Genomic DNA, 18,451 nt, shown 5'->3' with positions numbered 1-18,451 from the left:
GGGCTTTCATAATATTTTGTTTTGAAATCAGTCTGATTTTCAGAGATGGCTGTGACTGTGTCCTCCCGTTTTAAAGGCTTTTATGGAATCCTTGGATGCTTAAAACTAACGGACTAAAATGTCTGTGGCGTTTTTATAACACATTATACCAGATCGAGTGATCTTATGCCACAGAGTCAGTCAGTCAGACTGAATAATCAGATGCTTTTTGAATTATCCTTCCTGTAATAAGCAGTGTGTTCATCTGAGTGATCTTTACTCAAGTTACTTAAATGTCCAAAAAAGTGCCCTTCAAGGGTCTGTATTAGGACTAATGCTTTCTACAGTTAAATTACTGAAAGCGGGTCAGATACATCTCTCTATCTCTGCATTGATGATAGTCATTCAGTGTCATTCAATCACAATATGGTGTTTTTGGTGTTATGTGACATGTGTCACCCTCTCCTCTCAAATAGGTACTAACCATAAGCCTCTTTCACAAAGCATTGCTGTCATAAAACTGCAGAGACGAGACACCTCTGAGCTCTTTCTGGCCTCCGACTGGTTATTCATAACCCACAAATGGAAACAGTGATCTCTTGCACAGCTGTAAGCTAACAAAAATATAGCTAAAAAATGGAACAACAGGTGGCATTTTGTGGCATCAACTTCAGCATCAAAATCATAAGTCTCCCCATGCCATTCTTTATAAATAACGGTGGACAAACAAGTCAGTTATATGGGCTGTCTTCTACCCCTCTAGCCACTATGGTCCTTTCACAAACATTTAAATTAGTGTTGAATAATTTAATGTAAGAAAATAACAAGACTGGCACTTTGGGCCAGCCCTATCTGTTGGTGAAAGAGCACTGGCCCAGACAGACAAAAGTAATATTGTTTATCACCATAATATTGTTTATCACCCAGCCATGTGAAATATTTAATCACTCAAGGATTAAATTATTTACAAATGGCTCGAATTATTTAGTTGAGTGAAAGTGAATGCCTTAACTTTTCTGAAAGTTTGATTTGTTTAAAATAAGGGATTAAACCTTTATTTCTGGTTTGTTATAGCTAAAGGTGATATTTTGGGAATTGTTTTGGGAGTGAGAAAAAAAACTGAGTTAACTCATAGTAAAAGAATGTGCCTAGACTTCCAGTAAACTGGAGAAGATCATTAATAACAAACGAGAAAAGATGGAGCCTCCTGCTGCTCCAGCATTGCTTCTGTCTACACAGAGATTACTCCCAAAAATGGGTGTGTCCAGGTAATGGCTTTTGGGATGTTGCGATGCTCTTCAGTTTGGATTTGGATCTAGATGTTGTGCTTGACAATGGTTACTGCGGACATATAGCATAGGTAGGTGCGGAAGGAAAGCAAAACAAAACTTTCTGCTGGAACACTGTTAAAGAACTGGACAAAACTATCAAGAGATACAATGTTCACCAAAAGCATTTACCCTAAATTGATAAATCTTGGTCCGGACAAAAGACTTGTGTTGATTAAAGAGTTTAACATTTAAAGTTAACTTATTATGATTTACTTAGAAAGCTTTCCAAGTGTCAATATTTTCCTATTCTGATTATTTCTTAAAAACAGTAAATATTAATTTATGCTTAGAATTGAGTTCTTTGGTCACGTTTGACACTCTGTCCAGAAAGCCAGTAAAAACCTAGGCAGCACTACTTTAAAAATGGAACACAGACGGCGCAGATTTTCCATGTCAGGGTACCAGAGCAGGTCTCCCTGATGGGCAAAATGTGTGAATAGAGGTGTGGTGAAAGGCACCGCTGGTCAGGTGATACCCTGAGGCGCTGTCGAGGGATATGATCACTCCTGAAAGTGGCGGAGAGGAGGAGGTCAGAGTCTGAGTCAGGGCACCAGCTGCAGTTTCTGAGATTGGCTGCAACTGCGAGGTGCAGATTAATGACAGCCCTGATGCTCCTGTGCTTCTCTCACAGCAGAGGCGACAAGGCAGGATGATAACGCTCCAAACATCTTTATTTCCAGCTCTCATGAATGTGTCTGCTGTGGAAGTGCCTCACATTATCAGACCTGGCAGGTTTGTGAAATGGCATTTAATTTGAACCATGCTTATCTGCATGTTTATTGCATTCATGGCAAGAAGAAAGTACACAACTGGTCAATTCTGAAAATAATTGAATCAATTATTTGACTGTCACCTGGTTCTCAATTAACTTAAAAGCAATTCCAGGTATACAAAATTTTGACATTGAGTTTGCATTTAGACCCAATTATGATACAAAAACTGGACCTTAAAAGTATATATTTTTTTACATATGTTTATTGGTTATTTCTGCATTTTAATGAAAGTTTTAATTGACCTCAGATATCATGTGAATGGGGAAAAAATATTAGAACTGATATTATTTGACCTTTCTCCAGCTTTTGATAGTTTTGACCACAGCATCATACTCAACACTCGACAGATCACTCTTCCTTTCATGGACCTGTCCTTACAACGCTCGACTAATATCTCACCAATCTTTGTAAATTTAGAAAATTGTTCAACAGAGTGTAGCCTTAAGGAACTACAACGTTCCATAAGGCTACATTGTAGGCCCTATCTTTTGAACCTTTATAGCTGCTGTTTCTGTCATTTTATAGCCACACTAAAAGCCTTTAAACCGCATTTTAGATATTAAGTCGTGAGTTACACATAAGTTCATTGAACAAAAAAAATAAATGCATCTTTTAGTGGTGTATGAAAAAATCTTGTGTAAATATCTTGTGATCTGCAGAAAAAAGTACAGAAAGTACAAGTACATAAAGGCCATAAAATGTAAATCAGTTGTCAGCTAATTAAACTATAGCAAGTAAGTGGCAACACCTCAAACTTTTAGATAATTGATATTAAAATATATAGAGGAAGAATATAACTCCATGTGAACAAACATCATACAGTTTTTATAAAAACATAAAAATATGCCAGCATTGTTGTAAACATCATTTTTCAGTCCCCTGTCACCACAACACTGCCACTGTAAAAGCCACCTACTCAACTGTTAGCCTGTCTGGGTACAAAGACGTCTATCCTGCTCTTTCCTTTCTTTTTTTTTTTTTTTTTTATCCCTAATCAATGTCCTGCCTCAAAGGGACCAGGGAGCTGTTTAATGGTTCCAAAGAGCGGAAAACAAGCAGAGAGATAGATCAAAGCACCTCGAACACAAGCCAGGTGCAACACTGTGGGATCAAACATCTTATATGTGACGACTTTAGCAGCTGTGTACATAATTCACCAGGTTATTCTTCAGGCTAATTAGAATTTAACAATTTGAGTGAAAGAGTCTGTAGTCCATTTAAAATTTAAAAGCGACTTCTTAGTGAAATTGCTAGTGCAAATATGAACTTCCCTTTTGGATACTTTTTCTAAGTATCCAAAAGACGTAAAGGACATGTTCTTAGATCTCTCTAAAGTTTGTTCTTGGGGAGATTAACAGTCATACAATTATCCCAATCTTATGTGTAATATTTTATCTGCTTTGTCTGATGGTCAGTCATTGGTTAGGGCCAACCAAGGTAAGAATTGCAGTCCCTAGTCTATTTCTCAGCACATAATTCCTTAAAAATCCAATTTCATCAGAGAATTGCATTGTTATCATCCTACAAAATTTACTTCATGGAACTGTTTATGAACCTGAGCTGATACAAAGTGATGCAGTCAAACAGACTAGGGTTTATTGGGCATATGACAGGGCTGACCTTTGGTTTGTGAGAAGAAGCGCAGCAGAGGTCTCTCTGAAAGCGGCTCCTGGAGCGTGCCCGGCTGGATGCTGATCCTTTGTGACAGCTGTGGAGCTTAAAGGTGCGGCTTTGCTGGACTGGGATGTCATTTCACACACGTGCACAAGCACCCACATGTTAATTCAACACTTCATAGTTGCTTTGGTACCTGCTGCGTGAACTCTTACAGTGAATATAAGAAAAAGAATGAATGGTGCACACCAAAGAGTGACATAGAACTTACTGCAAATAACTAACTAAATGAATCAATAAGTGTGTACAGTCTGACTGTAGTGGAAAATCAAATTTCAGATTTTTTTTCACTGTTATTTCGGCACATGCAGCTGTAAATTAATACACAGCTACATGGTCGCTGCTCTCAGTGTCTGAGTGAGACATTGGCACCCTTAAGTTAGTGGCATTTTTGAATGTCATCCTGTCCGACTTCCAGTAAGTCACACATGACTTGTGACGAACGGTAGATAATTTAGACAGAGTGATTGATGCCCTATTTGATAATATTTAAAGTTATCTGTACTTTTCTGACTCACTGCTTTAACTACTTTCTCTGTGTCCTCTGCTAAATGATAGATTTGTCCCGTCAATGCACCTTCTTATCTCTACCAACCAAAGTCTCTCCTTTAAGGAACCTGTCTATGATAAAATATCATCGCCTACAGTAATTGGCCTGCTTGACATTTACCCGATTCTGTTAAAAAAAAAAAAAAAAAAAGGATTTCTTTTACATTTCTTGTACTTTTCTTAGGAAAAACCAGAAGTGTGATGTGGATTAATGTATGGAAGCAGGTGATGTCACTGCAAAGTACCCTCAGGAAGAGGCGGGCGATAATGGAGCCAGCCCTGAGGGAGGAACAGCTTGCGGCAGCATTGAGAAGCAATTTGAGGTAGCTCAATAAGTCATGACCCTGCAGAGGTTTTATCATACAGCACTCAGCCTTACTTTCATGTGGTGTGACACAACCAAGAGGTGGACCATTAGGCACAAATTCCCAAGGTATGGCATCAGATTGGAAACAGGGAAGACATTACTCAACTTGCAACAATGCAACAAACAGATTGGAGATTGTTGTTCTTGTTGTTAGCAGATTCTTTAGGAAATGTTTAGAAAGGCAAGCATTTTTTTTTCAAAAGAATTGTGAATTCTTTATGTTATTTATGAACTAAATGTATTCTAAGACAGATTAAACATACATGCAATTCTTCACATTTTGTCATGTTGCAACCACAGATTTTAGTGTTTCATTTGTTAGACTAAATCAAAAATGGTGCATAAATGTGAAGTGAAAGAATACATAGATTTCAAAAATTTGAAAAGTGTGGTATCCAAAGGGTTTTCAGCCTTCATGTGTAAAATTCATATTTGCTTCAATTACAGCAGTTTTTTGGATGTAAGTAAAATGAATTTTTTGTCTTCTCCTATTTACAAAAGTATCTTTAAACTCAGTCACACTAGATGTACAAAAAACATCAATTATGTAATCTTTTCACAAAACTTAGATCTGAACTTTGACTGGGCCATTTTAACACATAATTGGCCTTGAATCTAAATCACTGGTGTCTAAATGTTTTTGCCACTTGGACCAAAATTCTCCAGTTGAAAATATTTGCAGGCAAAAAACCCCCACACCATTATTTATTTAATTTTTTTAAAAAGGATTTGCCTTATTAAAAGTACTTGACATTAATTTTCATCTTTGTATAAGATGATCATAAAATGCCAATAAAACACATTTGCGTTAATGATTGTAAATGTGGAAAAGATTAAGGAGAATGAGTACATTTGCATGGCACTATTTGTGCCGGTGACTGAAACGTTAAACTCAAGTTGCAGATTATGCGGTGGTTGTTAGCTTGGATAAAGTTGATCCGTACAGTGACTGAGTGCACCTGACAGCGGGGGCACAGGAGAATAGCACCCAGACAGGTAGGACAGTTCTGCTTGGCAGCCAGGTCCGAACTGTCACTGCTTATTGCTACAGTCAGGAATGAGGAACGCAGTTCACATCAGTGTATCTTTGCTCAGCCAATGGATCAGGCCAACTCACAAACGTTGGAAAGAGCTTTCAGAAACATCATAAATATTAATTGAGTTAATTTTGTGTAGCCACAGAAGTGCTGCTTTTGAGGTATCACACTGTCTATTCCACTACATATGAAGGGAAGTGGTAGAACATCAGAGTGAGAAACCTCTACTCTGTGTCATCCAGGTCTCAGGAGACCAAGTGACCGACATGATGGTGGCAGGAGGCACAGAAAAGTTGTGCCTTTGTGAACCTGATGTCAAAATAGGACCATCTCTTCTCCTCATGGTCACTTGAACTCCTGCTAAAAGTGATTTCTTCTTGTATCTTTTCAGGTGTTTTTAGCACTTTGAACTGCAGCAAAGAAAAATTTAATTCTGAAATCACTCTATAATATCAAGGAAAGGAAAAGTCAGATGAATGCTAAAATAGTGGCATGAAAAGGGTCGAGAAGTTTGGCATGGTGAATATTGAATGAACAGACAAAAACTGATCCTCAAAAGGAATACAGGTACAAATATTTAGCATCATCCATCCACCAATCACACATACATAAATACAGGTGGATTTTTTTTGTTCTGGTTGCATTTAAGCCAACATGTTTTCTTTTCATAATGTTTGCATTTCTGTTTACAACATTTGAATTTTGATTAATTTTGTGCTCTGAAGTGTTATATTAGTTTATTGTCCTGCAATTTGCTTGTTCAGTGCATAAGTTTTAGAGTTAGCGCTTTAAAACTTTTCTGCACAATCCAAACACAAAACTTTAAATCAGCTTAGCAGTATAATGGAAAGACAAAAACGCAGATGAACCAAATCAGGCGAGCAGTTAATTAATATAACTCCCTTTTTCTGTCAAATATCTCACTGATTTCTGTGCCACAAAATTCTTAACTATACCCAGTTTTGTATGTTACTATGATAGCTTCAGTATGCTCAAACTTTATATTAAAATAAAAGCAGCCACAGAAAGCATTTTAGGCGGTCATAAGTTTATACAGCTTGGAGAATGTGGAATTCTTCAAGCATAATGAAGGATAGATTCCAGACCAGACATAACTTCCCAAATCGATATCTTCCATACTTGATATCTATCTTGACAGCTTCCAATGTGGATGTAAAACTAAAGCTTAAAAGTAGTATGATGAGGCAAATGATTATAATCTTTTAGATAAAGGATGCCCATTATTATTGAGCGTATACCCTTGAAGCTGCATAACTACAGCTTTATTAAGAGGTAATTTACATTATTTTAGTGATGCATTCAGCATCCTCCCTATTGAAGTAGAGCACCACAGAGAGAAGGCTGTTTAGGAGCAGATGTAGCTGCCAGAAAGCACCGTGAGTGGAAGGTCAATAGACCCTGAAACACGCTTACACAAGAATTGGAATGGATTACAGGGTCAATATCACATCATCACAGCTATTATTTCAAAGTAATGAACACTCATTATGCATTTGCATGACTGAAGGGAATAATGAGTTCCAAGTATCTCACTATAAAAAAATATATAATTTCATTTAGCAAAAGCTGCAGTTTGCAATAAGCTATTTTTCTTCATTACACACAAAAACCTGATTAGGTTGAGCGGGTGGACTAAGAGGAAGAAAAATACAACTTACTAATTTTCTTTTAAAGCTATACAATTGGAACGATTCCAACTCCCGTAGAAACATGGGTTGTAGTATGGGTTTCATTGGAATATTTGTTGATTAAGTTTTTTTCAGTAATTTACAACATCTTTGTTTTAATCCACGGATCCAGTGTTAGAAAAACAAAATATTAATGTAAGTGAAAACATTTTACACATCTTTACCAAAGGTGCCAAAAAGAATAAAATCAGATGTATTTGCTTTGATCTGTTTTTGACAAATTGTATGAAAACAAAGAGTTTACCTTTTGATGAATGTGTGCAGAATGTTCTTCCTGGTGAAATGAAGTCCTTGAATGGAAAAAAAAAAAAGGTTGTCTAGATGGAAACATCCAGCGGCTCTCAAGTCTGCCTCTGTGACTCAGCACTCATTGTGTCTTCACAGATATTGAAGTCACCCGTATAACCTGGGCACTAATGCACCCACATACTATTGTGGATACTGGCTTTTGAAAAGGGCACTGATAACAAGCTGGATGCTCTACCTTCCTGCAGCAAGGGCTCAGCATCCAGGGTTTCTGAAAGAATTTTAAAGTTTGGACAAACAAAGGGAAGGAAGGCTGGATGGCTGGATGATGGACAGATGGATGCTTGAAGGGGGAGAGCTGTACAGAGGGATTAATTGATAAACAGAATGACTGTTGGATAGAGAATACAATCTCTAAACACAAAAATATTGATGTAACCTTATGTTGTTTCATACTCATCCGGACCTAAAAAATGACTTCAGTTAAACCAAATTCCAGACTTTTATTCCTGTCTCTGATTATAGTAGCAGTGAGGAGTGCGTTTCCCTTAGTTCTGTGATTACAAGTACACACATTATTAGGTAAATTCTTTGCCAACACAAGAAGAGGGACTCTCCTCAGTCTGAGTGGAGTCTGCATTGATTTTGTTTCTTTAAGGCACAGATACACCCACAAAATAACACACACACATACTGTGGCTTACAGGAAAGTATTAAAGGCAGCATGGTTCAGATGTTAAATCCCTGGGATGTTTCTGTGTGAAACAATCAGCAGTACAACACAGCCGTGACTCATCCTCTGAATACAACTGACGGCACAAGGTAATAAAAATTAAAACCGGAGTGTGGGGATTTTTCAAAGCTCAACTTTTAAGACTTCCTCTTTTGTCAACAGCTAATGGAAACTAATTTCTTCTGCTCTTCTCAACTTTCTTTTCAACTTTATTGAAAATATTATTTGCAGATAAGTTTGTGTGAAATGACAATTCTAACTTCACTCACTGTAATGCCAAGCAAGGGAGCTAAAAATATGATGCAACCACATAGATCTCACACCACATTGACTGATGTGTCTGTGGCACCACAGCCCAGGAGATCAGTTGTGGGAGAACAGGAGAGAAACGTGGGGACTGAGTGTGGCTGCCTTGCTGCTATTTGGGGCTTTTAGTCACTATCCAGTTCATTGACCGGGCTTCTGCTCAGCAGCCAATCATAAGACAGCAAGCAGGGACCTGAAGCCTGTTTTAGCCTGCAATCAACACCCCACAGATGCTGTCATGGTTGAGCACAGTCCACGGACAGTCGGCATGGGATAAAGTGAGCTGATGCTGTATTGCTTTGCGCAACACTGCTCACATACGTTTTTTTTTTCTTAGACAGCTGGTACATGCTGAAGTAGAACAGAGATTTTTTTTTTTTTCTACGCCCCTCTGACCTGTAACACTCTCTGCCTTTGGGAAGAAATGCGAGAACACATGGTTACATCAGGCTTTCGAAACATGAATTTTTAATAGCCTGACTAGTTGTTTTTGATTTGCACAGAGTAGCAGTCAAAGCACATATCTGAGCATGTTGGAAAGAGAAGCATATAGGCCTTGCTGGGCACAATCAGCTTGTTGACAGTAGGATACAGATGGATGCTGTTAGTATCTCCTGAATTTCACAGAGCACTGGGGTGTGAAATCTTTAAGATGGCAGATCTGACTGCATCACACTAAACTAACCTTCTGCAGCACAAGCTATGTGTGAAATTAAGAAAATATGCTTTAGTAATAAAAAAAAATAAATTTTGTCACCACTGTTTCTATTATTATTATTATTATTCATACATCTTTTAAGTCAGGTTCAAACAGAATGTTGCTCCTGGCTGGATATTTAAAAGGTCAGATACCAACCTGTGAGTATTTTCCAATACTTTCTAAAATAAACTGAAGATGGAACATAAACCTTCATTATGTTATAACTTGTTGTTTTATTCCTCTCTAATTTATTTATTTATTTTAAATTAGAGGAGAACAAAACTGATTGTAGATACATTTACATAGCATCCGTGGGCATAAATATTTCTAGAGACTCAGTTCTCTACTTTACCTATTTTCCTTGATGAATACTTTGATCCATGTTTAGGGTTATCGTCCTGAAGTAAAGTGAAGTTCATCCCCAGTTTTATTTAACTCCATCCACTTTATTACCAACAGTGACCAGCTTCCCTGTCCCTGTAAAACTAAATCATTCCTACAGCATGATCATGCTACCACCATGTTTAGACTCATGGGCAGAGATGTTTTTGATGCTGACTCATGCTGGGATTTGAGGATATGTTTGTGACATTTTGTTTGTTGACATTTAGAGCAGCCTAATATATAAAATCACAATATCACAGTGTGCCCCAAGGAGTTCCTGAATCATTGTTTTATTTGTTTTTTATATTTCACTTATCACATGTTCAAACTCTCTGAGTGTCTACAATATGTTTTGGCAATAAGATGGAATTGTTGCCCACAGCTTATATAAGCTTGTTATGTATGCTTTTAATGTATCTTGCATTTTAGTATTCAAGGTTTTTGAGTCTGTGTGATGGCACTTGTATTTTTATTGTTTTTTATGCATTCTGTACAGTACTTTTATTCTTGTGACAATGGAAGATATTTAATAAATAAAGCTGGATTGGATCGAATATAGATTTTTGCTACTAAGATGTTGATGAAATCTTCTCAATTGATCTCCTCATTGCAGTATTCAACAGTGATATTCTGACTGCATGTTTTCTTAATATTTTCAGTTCAAGTTGACTTATGTATTCCTTCAGCATAAATAACGTTGAACATCTTGCAAAAAATAAAAAATCAAGACTAGTGCAAGAATCTATTTCATCCTCTGTAAATCAAATATGACAATCTTTCAGTTTCATTTTCAGATGCATTACTCTATATTTTTAGAGATGCTGCTGTTGGATGAATTTACTCAAGGCCAAAAATTGATTTTCTACATTAAAAGTGTGGAAGTCTGTGGAGTGATGAGTGAGTCACATTCTTGCTATATTCTCAGTTTCACTTGCAGCGGCAGAGTCATTGTTTTAGATTGTATCCGTTTCTTAAGCATCAATACAAGGGCGTCCAGGGCCATGACAGTTAATTTTTCAAAACTGTCAGACAGAAGGGGACCTTTGTCAAACATGACACAACAGTCAAGATGGAGGAAACGGGAGAAAAGAGAGACAAGATGAAGGGCATTTTAATGAATGTAAGCTGATTCGCTTTAACTTTGTATTAAAGCACAGGTGGGCAGTGAAGTATGGTGGCATATTGGCCCGTGGCTCCTTCGTCACCGAATTGACAAGACAAGTAATTTCTGACGCTCCTGGGAAGCTGGCAGCCAGGTGAACCCTGGGGCAGAGCACGACAGATGTTTTGACAGAAGGAGTGAGGATGTGAAAGGCTCCATGAATCCTCAGGTAGAAGAAATAAAGTAATTCTAAGATAATGAGGTTCCTTTTTGAAGAGACATTTGAATAAAAAGGTTCTTATAAGTGCTTCCAACCTATATCTGCAGCTTCTATATAGACATAATTAAAAATGTGGAGAAAATGTCATGAAAGCGTCATATTTTCAAACACTGCATAATCATGAACTTTTCTTCTCCCTTTGTTTTTTTCAGCCTGTTTCAGGTTGGCCAATGTTTAATTAGATTCAGAAAAAAATATGCTGAGAACTGTACTTTTATGTGCTGGTAAATGTTAAAATTGATGCAACAATAAGTGTAAATTTGATTTAAGTTGTTTTTAATTCACATTTCTGAGAAGAAATTGTTCAATTAAATTGAACAGCTTAAAGACAGACATGAAATTAATTAAATTCCAAGCACTTTTTAAAATGTACAAACAAAACAATTAAACTTAAACATTGTATAATTTTTTTAAGTGATTTCAATTCAGTTTTTTAAATATATATTTTCTAAATTGTCCCTTGTATACAGACTTAAATCAGTACTGATTTCTCAATCTAGAATTATCTTTCTGAATATACCTTCCTCGCCCCAAGTTGTGATGGGTCCCCATTTGTCAGAGGATCACAGTGAAAGACTCGAATAAAACATTTTACATTGAATAAAGTGGCATGGAGACATTTTTCTCATCCAATGACAACAAAGGTGTCAGGGTTAAGAAGTTGAGTCTGCTGTCAAGGTTGCTGGAATGTTAGCATCAATGCTAAACCCGTTCAAGCAGGACAAAAACTACATTTTCTGAACCAATCTGGAACTATATTAAAAGATAATTGCTTCCTTTTGTTAAATCATAATTTAAATGTGACAAATAACATTTAACTCCTGATTTAGTCTCTTGTCTGGGAAAATGTAAGTCACCTAATAGACTCTGTCTGACAAGATGGAGTAGGCAATAATATCTCAAAAGCAAAACATCCTTCCACAATCTAAAGAAATTTAAGAACAGAAGAAAAACAAGTTGTCAATCTGGAAATGGTTAATCATGAGTCAACAATAAGAAAGAGACTAGCCAAAATTAGCATCTAAAGTTTTTGTAAAAATGTTTTCTCAAGACAAAACTGTTACTTTTTAGGTAGGTGTGCTTTCCAGTCTAAAACAAACAATGGATTTTAGAGAAAGAAAACCTCACTAACAGTCAAACACAGCAGTGGAAGTGTTATAATTTGGGGCCACTTTGATTCTTCAGAACCTGGATGACTTGCTGAGGTTGTCGAGTTACGCAGCAGGGCATTGAGCCAAAGCAAAGTCCAAAGTCTGGCCATATATTGGATTTAGATGTTGTGACATAAAACTTTTCAATAACTAAATTAAAATAATTCTTCTGCAAAGAAGAAGGCTCTACTGTGATGTTAAACACGCGTTGTTATCACAAATGCTTGAAGTTGTTAACCAGTTATTCAATTGAAACAACTAAGGGCCAGGCTGCGTTGGATAGCTTTTTTCCCTATTAAAATAAATTAGGATTTGTAAACTCATTTTCTATATTTATTCTGGTTATTTTATGTATTATTATTACTCTGGATGATTTGAAACATTTAAGTGTTACCAAAAATGCAAAAACAGAAGAACTCTGTAAAAGGAGGAATACATTTTCAGGTTGTTGTAGGTTTATGAGACACATGATGAATGAAAGTAATGGAACTATTTAATTTAATTCCATTTAAATTGTTTAGATAAGTTATCAAAAAATTTAATGATGCTAAAAATTTAAGCTTACAAACAGGATTGATCCAATTAAAAATTATTGTAACATGTAATATTTATTGCCCTCCTATATTACTCATTGTTATTCATTTTTATAGTGTAGATTCTGTCCAAAGGGAGCCCACACAAAAATGCTGAAAGTCAAGCATGAAATTTGATTCTAATAACTTTTTAATGACATTTAGAAATCAGTAGAGGTATTAATATGGAAGTCTTTTCCGTTTCGGTTGTCAACCACATTCCCACACGTAGTTTTTTTTTTTTTAAACAAAATGTTTCTTGGGGGATGGGGCTCCTCACTTCATTTTCTCTAAAGAAGTGAGGAGTTCATTAAAACTGATATATTAAGATAATTGAACAGAAACTGAACTGTAACTCTCAAAGCAAGATGTGTGAAAGAATATCAATTAAGAGGAAAAGAGTTTTAATTACAGAAGGAATTTATTCAGCCTTTCATCATTTCTGCGAATTGGTACATATTTATTTTTGTCCAGTCTTGCCCATTGTATGCCAAATAGAGCAAAAAGGTTCAACATTTAATTCCCCCTTGCGTTTGTAAAGCAGCAAATGCAAAACCTTCGCGTCAGACTGATGTTTTACAACTTATTAAACGAGATCAGTGCGTGATTGGACACTTAACTAAAGAGGATCTCAGCGCACTTTACCTCTCTCAGACTGTTGGCATTAAAAAGGCCACATGAATAAAGGTGAGCAGCTGTGCGCTTCAGTCCCCATCAGTGTGCCCTTACAGAGAGCAATCCTTTCAGGTTTTTATAAACTGTACAAAACATAAAAACAGGGCCTTGTTTTCGGGGCTGTTGATCGTCGCACCCTCTCCATCTGAATCCAGCACCAAGACTTGTCAACGTCTCCTTCCATCAGTAGGCTCCAACAATCACCGCCTCCGCTTCTTTGGAGGGTCTTCTGTCCGTCACCAGAAAGTTTATCATCCCCTCGGACTTTATGAGGAGGTTGCAGCCCAGGAAGAATATGCCAAACACCACGGTGAGGGAGAGGACGCACATGACGGCTATCTGGACCACCCTCATGATGAAGAGGCTCCTCTCGTCCGGAGCCGCGGCCACAAAGCCGTTGTCAGTCACCACGGAGGAGAAGTTGCAGCAGAAAAACTCGTCTGTCTTGTTGAACAGCCCGCCCTCAGTCTGGTTGAACCCGGTGTTATTCATCTCTACTTTGGCATAAAAATAAATAAATAAATAAATAAATAAATAAATAAATAAATAAAACTTTCCAAAAAATAAAGACAAAAATCAAACAGGGGAGAGATGATATCCAGCAGCAATTGTCACCAAGTGAGAAGTGAAGATGAGGAGCGAAGTTGGAGAAGTTCCTCCGGATCAAGCAGCGCTCTTCTGGAGTTTAGAAAGCTGCTTCGGAATCGCATTACTGGAGATCCGGTGCGCTGCGCTGCGTTGCCAGATTCAAAGCGGAATGAATCCACACACCCCGCGGTTAAATAGCCAGACTGCTGCTACTTGGGTTGGAGAAAACAGCCCGAGCGCCACCATGCGGACAGACTGTAAGTTGGCTGTGCCTGCAGTCAGGATGATGTGATACGATATTAGGACTTTTTTTTTTTTTGCACATGGGCCTGGACGTGTGTGTGCGTGTGTGTGATTTTGATAAATGTTTCAGCTTGCTTTGTGTTGGGGTGTGCATCTGACTCATCTTGCAGTTGAACCTCAACAGATTCCCTGCTGACATTGTGTCAAATAATATAACAATCAGCTATCATGCCCATATTTTCATATTTACAGCTCAGTGAAAAAAATATTTGATCAGTCATATTTGATTTGATCAAATACTCGTGCGTGATTGCGTCAAATTGTCTTTACACTGTAAGTCAGAGAATAGGCTTTAAAATAGATTTCTTAGTTTATAAGTCACTGAATGGCCTACATTAAGAACCTAATGTTGTTGCATCAACCTCCCTGACCACTTGGGTCGTCTGCTATATGTCAGCATCGATCAGCATGAGTCAATTTAACCGAGGGCAGAGGCGGACTGGGCTTAAACCTCAAATCTGGACTTTTTGTGTATAGCCACTATTCCAGGTGCATACCAGCAACCACCTATAAAGGCTGTTCAGACATTTAACCACAATGTAAATAAATGTTGAAGTTCAAAAAGAATGAACTAAACAATTAATAATACAGGCTTGATAACTCCTATAATTTATTCCTTTATTTATAACACTGCACCTTTAAAAACCGTAAAAGCCTGAAAGTTAAAAGCCTGAAAGTTTTCTATCACTTCAACTGTAAAGATATCATGAATTATGAATATTCCAGTCCACCTTTGCTCAGTCAAATCCATGTAATGTTCACACATACACTTCAAACATTTTGAAGTGTTTATCTTCAAACAAGTTGGTCATGTTCAATTTGTATTCTGTGCATACAAGTTTTTGTATGCACAGAATACAAAAATTTGATTAAAACATGTTCAAAAAAAGATTAATAAAAAGCAAGTAAAGTACAATGGCCAAACTCAAAAGAACTCAGACCAGTTGTCTTCAGGCTCTTTTCATGCCATTAGCAGTATTCACATGTAGAAGTTTGTTTTTGACAGTGAGGTTGAAATGACAAACAATGAAAATTACACAGAGACAAAAGATAAAATCAGTGTATCTTATTTAAAAAAAATGTTTTTAAGAACATATTTTCAATCATCTGAACACAAACCCATAAATCCTTTTATAGCCAAACGAAAGTGTCACATTAAAAGACAACTCAGAGTTCGTTGCTGTACATAACTGAGAAATAAAGTTTTACTGAATATTAGACAAACTACTGTATCTGCTCTGATTTGAATTTAAGTGTTTTTTCATACCACTACCGCTAGATGGCAGCATCGATCAACATGAGTCAATTTAACCGAGGGCAGAGGCGGACTGGGATTAAACCTCAAATCTGGACTGGTGGATAGCCACTATTCCGGGTGCATACCAACAACCACCTTTAAAGGCTGTTCAGACATTTGACCATAATGTAAATACTTTTTAAAGTTCAAAAGGAATGAACAAAACAATTAATAGTAGAGGCTTGATAACGCCTATAATTTATCCCTTTATTTATAACACTGCAACTTTAAAAAACGTAAAACCCTGAAAGTTAAAAGCCTGAAAGTTTTCTATCACTTCAACTGTAGCCCACAACAGAAATAACACACACAGAGAGAAACAAAAACTCACTTGGAAAGAGGTTGCCTTCCTGCACAACCACGTTTTCCTTGTTTATTCAGTATCACTTGAGTTTGCCAAAGAAAGTGAGACTGCCATCGCTATTGCTCACTACCTATTGGAATGCAGCAATTCTGAATGATCTCTTTTGCTTCTGATTTGGAAATCTGGATATGTGTCTGTTTTACGGCTGTATTCTGCTGTTTTTGTAGTTTTCTTTCTGTCTATATTGCTGGATTCGTATGCCTCTGTTGGATGTCTTATCTCCAGTTCATTTCAATTCAATTCAATTCAACTTGTGCACGTACACATACTGTACATAACGGATGGGACTCGCACTGTGCTCTGACACGCGCATTATTTGCTACTTAAAGAAACAGCGCCCCCTCTTGGTGTCGTGTGTTAGAAAGCACTCAGTGTAACTTTTTGCTCGCGCTAGACAGGTTGGCAGCTCTCGTCTTCTCCAAAATAGACAGACTACCATCCTGTCCCTGACTCATTGTATTAGAAAGTCTTGTTTTCTACAAGGAAACTTAAAGACGAGGAGTAAATAATTTTTAACATGTTTTTTTTGTTTGTTTTGTTAAGATTTAAATAAAAAAGTTTAACTATTTTTCTTTTTCAAATTGTTTCTAACAATGTTCCTGTTGCTATTTTTAATTAACTGACTAAATAGTAATAATAAAAAAAGTAAAAGTAGAGAGTAACGGCCACCAGACCCCACCGAGGCTTCGCTTACCCCATGATTGATGTCGCTGTCAGCCAATCAGAGAGAAGAAGAGGGACACATGCAGGTCGATGTGAGCGGAGCTGAGGTTAGATTGTATGGAGCGTCATCTCACCGTTTCTATGTACAGCCGTGGAGCAGGTGCGTGGATAGACCCCCGAGTGAATAAATAAGGAAACCCCTCCTGACTGTTTCCTTATCGACCGGTTTGACTGCGGCTACCTCAACTGTATCGCTTAGAAATTACATCCAGGACTCTAAGCAGGTATCATGAGAGGTCTGACTGGACCAACAACGGCTCACTGGTTTGTGGATTATCCTGGACCGCATTTTAGGTGTCATTTCCAGACGGTGTCCGCTAATTTTAGCTAAATTAGTTGCTTTATTTCTTAGGCGTTTGATCATGTTCAACACGTTGCCTGGCAGCGAGTCTGGATCGGGTCACCGGTTCACTACACCCATAATTTAGGTAAGCAGAGAGTGTTCTTCTTTTCTGTTTTATGCAGTACACCCTGCATTGGAATATTATGATCACATTATAAACGCAGTCGCAACTGTACTTCTGTTGAGATTATTGCTATAGTTTATTTATCCAGATTGAATAGTAACCTAATTGGTTGGCTGATGTTGCTGCACTGATATCCATGTAACACCCAGCAACAAATGAGATAATCATTGGTAAGAGGAAACATGGCGCAGATTAACTATTTCGTAACATTTTGGAAATGTTTTAGAAAACTATGAACATTGTAATGTTGACCAAAATGTCCTACAGTGAACAGCCTAATGGGTTTACAGAGATCAGCTTTATAATCACCTTCTGTTCCGGAGAGGATTGTGTAAAGAAAACATTTCTCAGCCTCAGTACTTTTACTGCTACCATACTGCCAAACAGACACTTTAGTATTAACTATGGCAAGTCAAATTAGTGTATTATCCAGTACATTACTGACTTATAAAAGTATTCACACCCTTTGAAACATTTCACGTTTTGCCACAAAACAACTACAAACTTAACTGTTCTCAATAGAACTGTGTTCTATTGAGAATTTATGTGTGAACCAAAAGTAGCACATAGTTGTGAAGTGGAGGGAAAATGATTGTTTTCAAATATATTGGTTTAAGTAAATGGCTTCAGAAGTGTGTGATTTAGATCAGAAACTTGTGGCTCTACTGAGTTATAAATGGAAGCTCATGTTGCTTTGATAGCAGCCTTGAGGTCATCTGGTGTCTCTCGTCTTCCTCTTGACACAAACCCATAGAGGTCAGACTTTGCTGCCCTATCAAGCACAGTAACACCATGTTCAATTAATCAGGTTTTAGTTTCTTTGGCAACAGCAATGTAAGCAGGCGCCAAGTCTTGCTGGAAAAGGAAAGCTTCTCCATAAAAGATTGTCAGCAGCTTTTCAAGTTATGGGGGTTCTGTGACTCTCCACTCTTTCTGCAGAATCTTGATTTCCTAATGAAATGCAAAGCCGTACTTTTATTTTTAAAGAGGACTTTGGACCAAAGTCCAGCAGTCCAGTGCTTTTTCTTCACAGTCCAGATGAGTTGCATCTGATATTGCATCTGGTCCAGGAGTAACTTGACATAAGGGATATAAAATTTGTTGCCCATGCGTGGTATTCGTCTGCAATAGTGGCTCTTGA

At 37.4% G+C, this 18,451-nt stretch overlaps 2 protein-coding genes across 3 annotated transcripts in view; one reads left to right on the top strand and one right to left on the bottom strand.

Moving 5' to 3' along the window:
- Positions 1–13,026: 13,026 nt before the first annotated feature.
- rprma (reprimo, TP53 dependent G2 arrest mediator candidate a) lies at positions 13,027–14,332 on the bottom strand. The gene has a single exon (XM_032566744.1). The coding sequence runs from the start codon at positions 14,058–14,060 to the stop codon at positions 13,752–13,754; it is 309 nt and encodes a 102-aa protein (XP_032422635.1). The 5' UTR covers positions 14,061–14,332; the 3' UTR covers positions 13,027–13,751.
- Positions 14,333–16,862: 2,530 nt separating this feature from the next.
- Positions 16,863–18,451, top strand: part of galnt13 (polypeptide N-acetylgalactosaminyltransferase 13) — a 59,491-nt gene continuing 57,902 nt past the window's right edge. For both annotated transcript variants that reach the window (XM_032568281.1, XM_032568279.1), the window contains exons 1-2: positions 16,863–17,107; positions 17,196–17,271. The gene's annotated coding sequence lies outside the window, so the exon portion shown is untranslated. The remainder of the gene's footprint in view (positions 17,108–17,195; positions 17,272–18,451) is intronic.

This window comes from Xiphophorus hellerii, chromosome 7 (genome assembly GCF_003331165.1).
Source record: "Xiphophorus hellerii strain 12219 chromosome 7, Xiphophorus_hellerii-4.1, whole genome shotgun sequence".
In the NCBI taxonomy this organism is placed as follows: Eukaryota; Metazoa; Chordata; class Actinopteri; order Cyprinodontiformes; family Poeciliidae; genus Xiphophorus; species Xiphophorus hellerii.
Note: the sequence above shows the minus strand (reverse complement) of the source record. Positions and strands in the feature narration are given on the sequence as shown.

Coding starts and splice junctions, on each gene's coding strand:
- rprma (XM_032566744.1), bottom strand. CDS start 14,060: ATGAATAACACCGGGTTCAACCAGACTGAGGGCGGGCTGTTCAACAAG.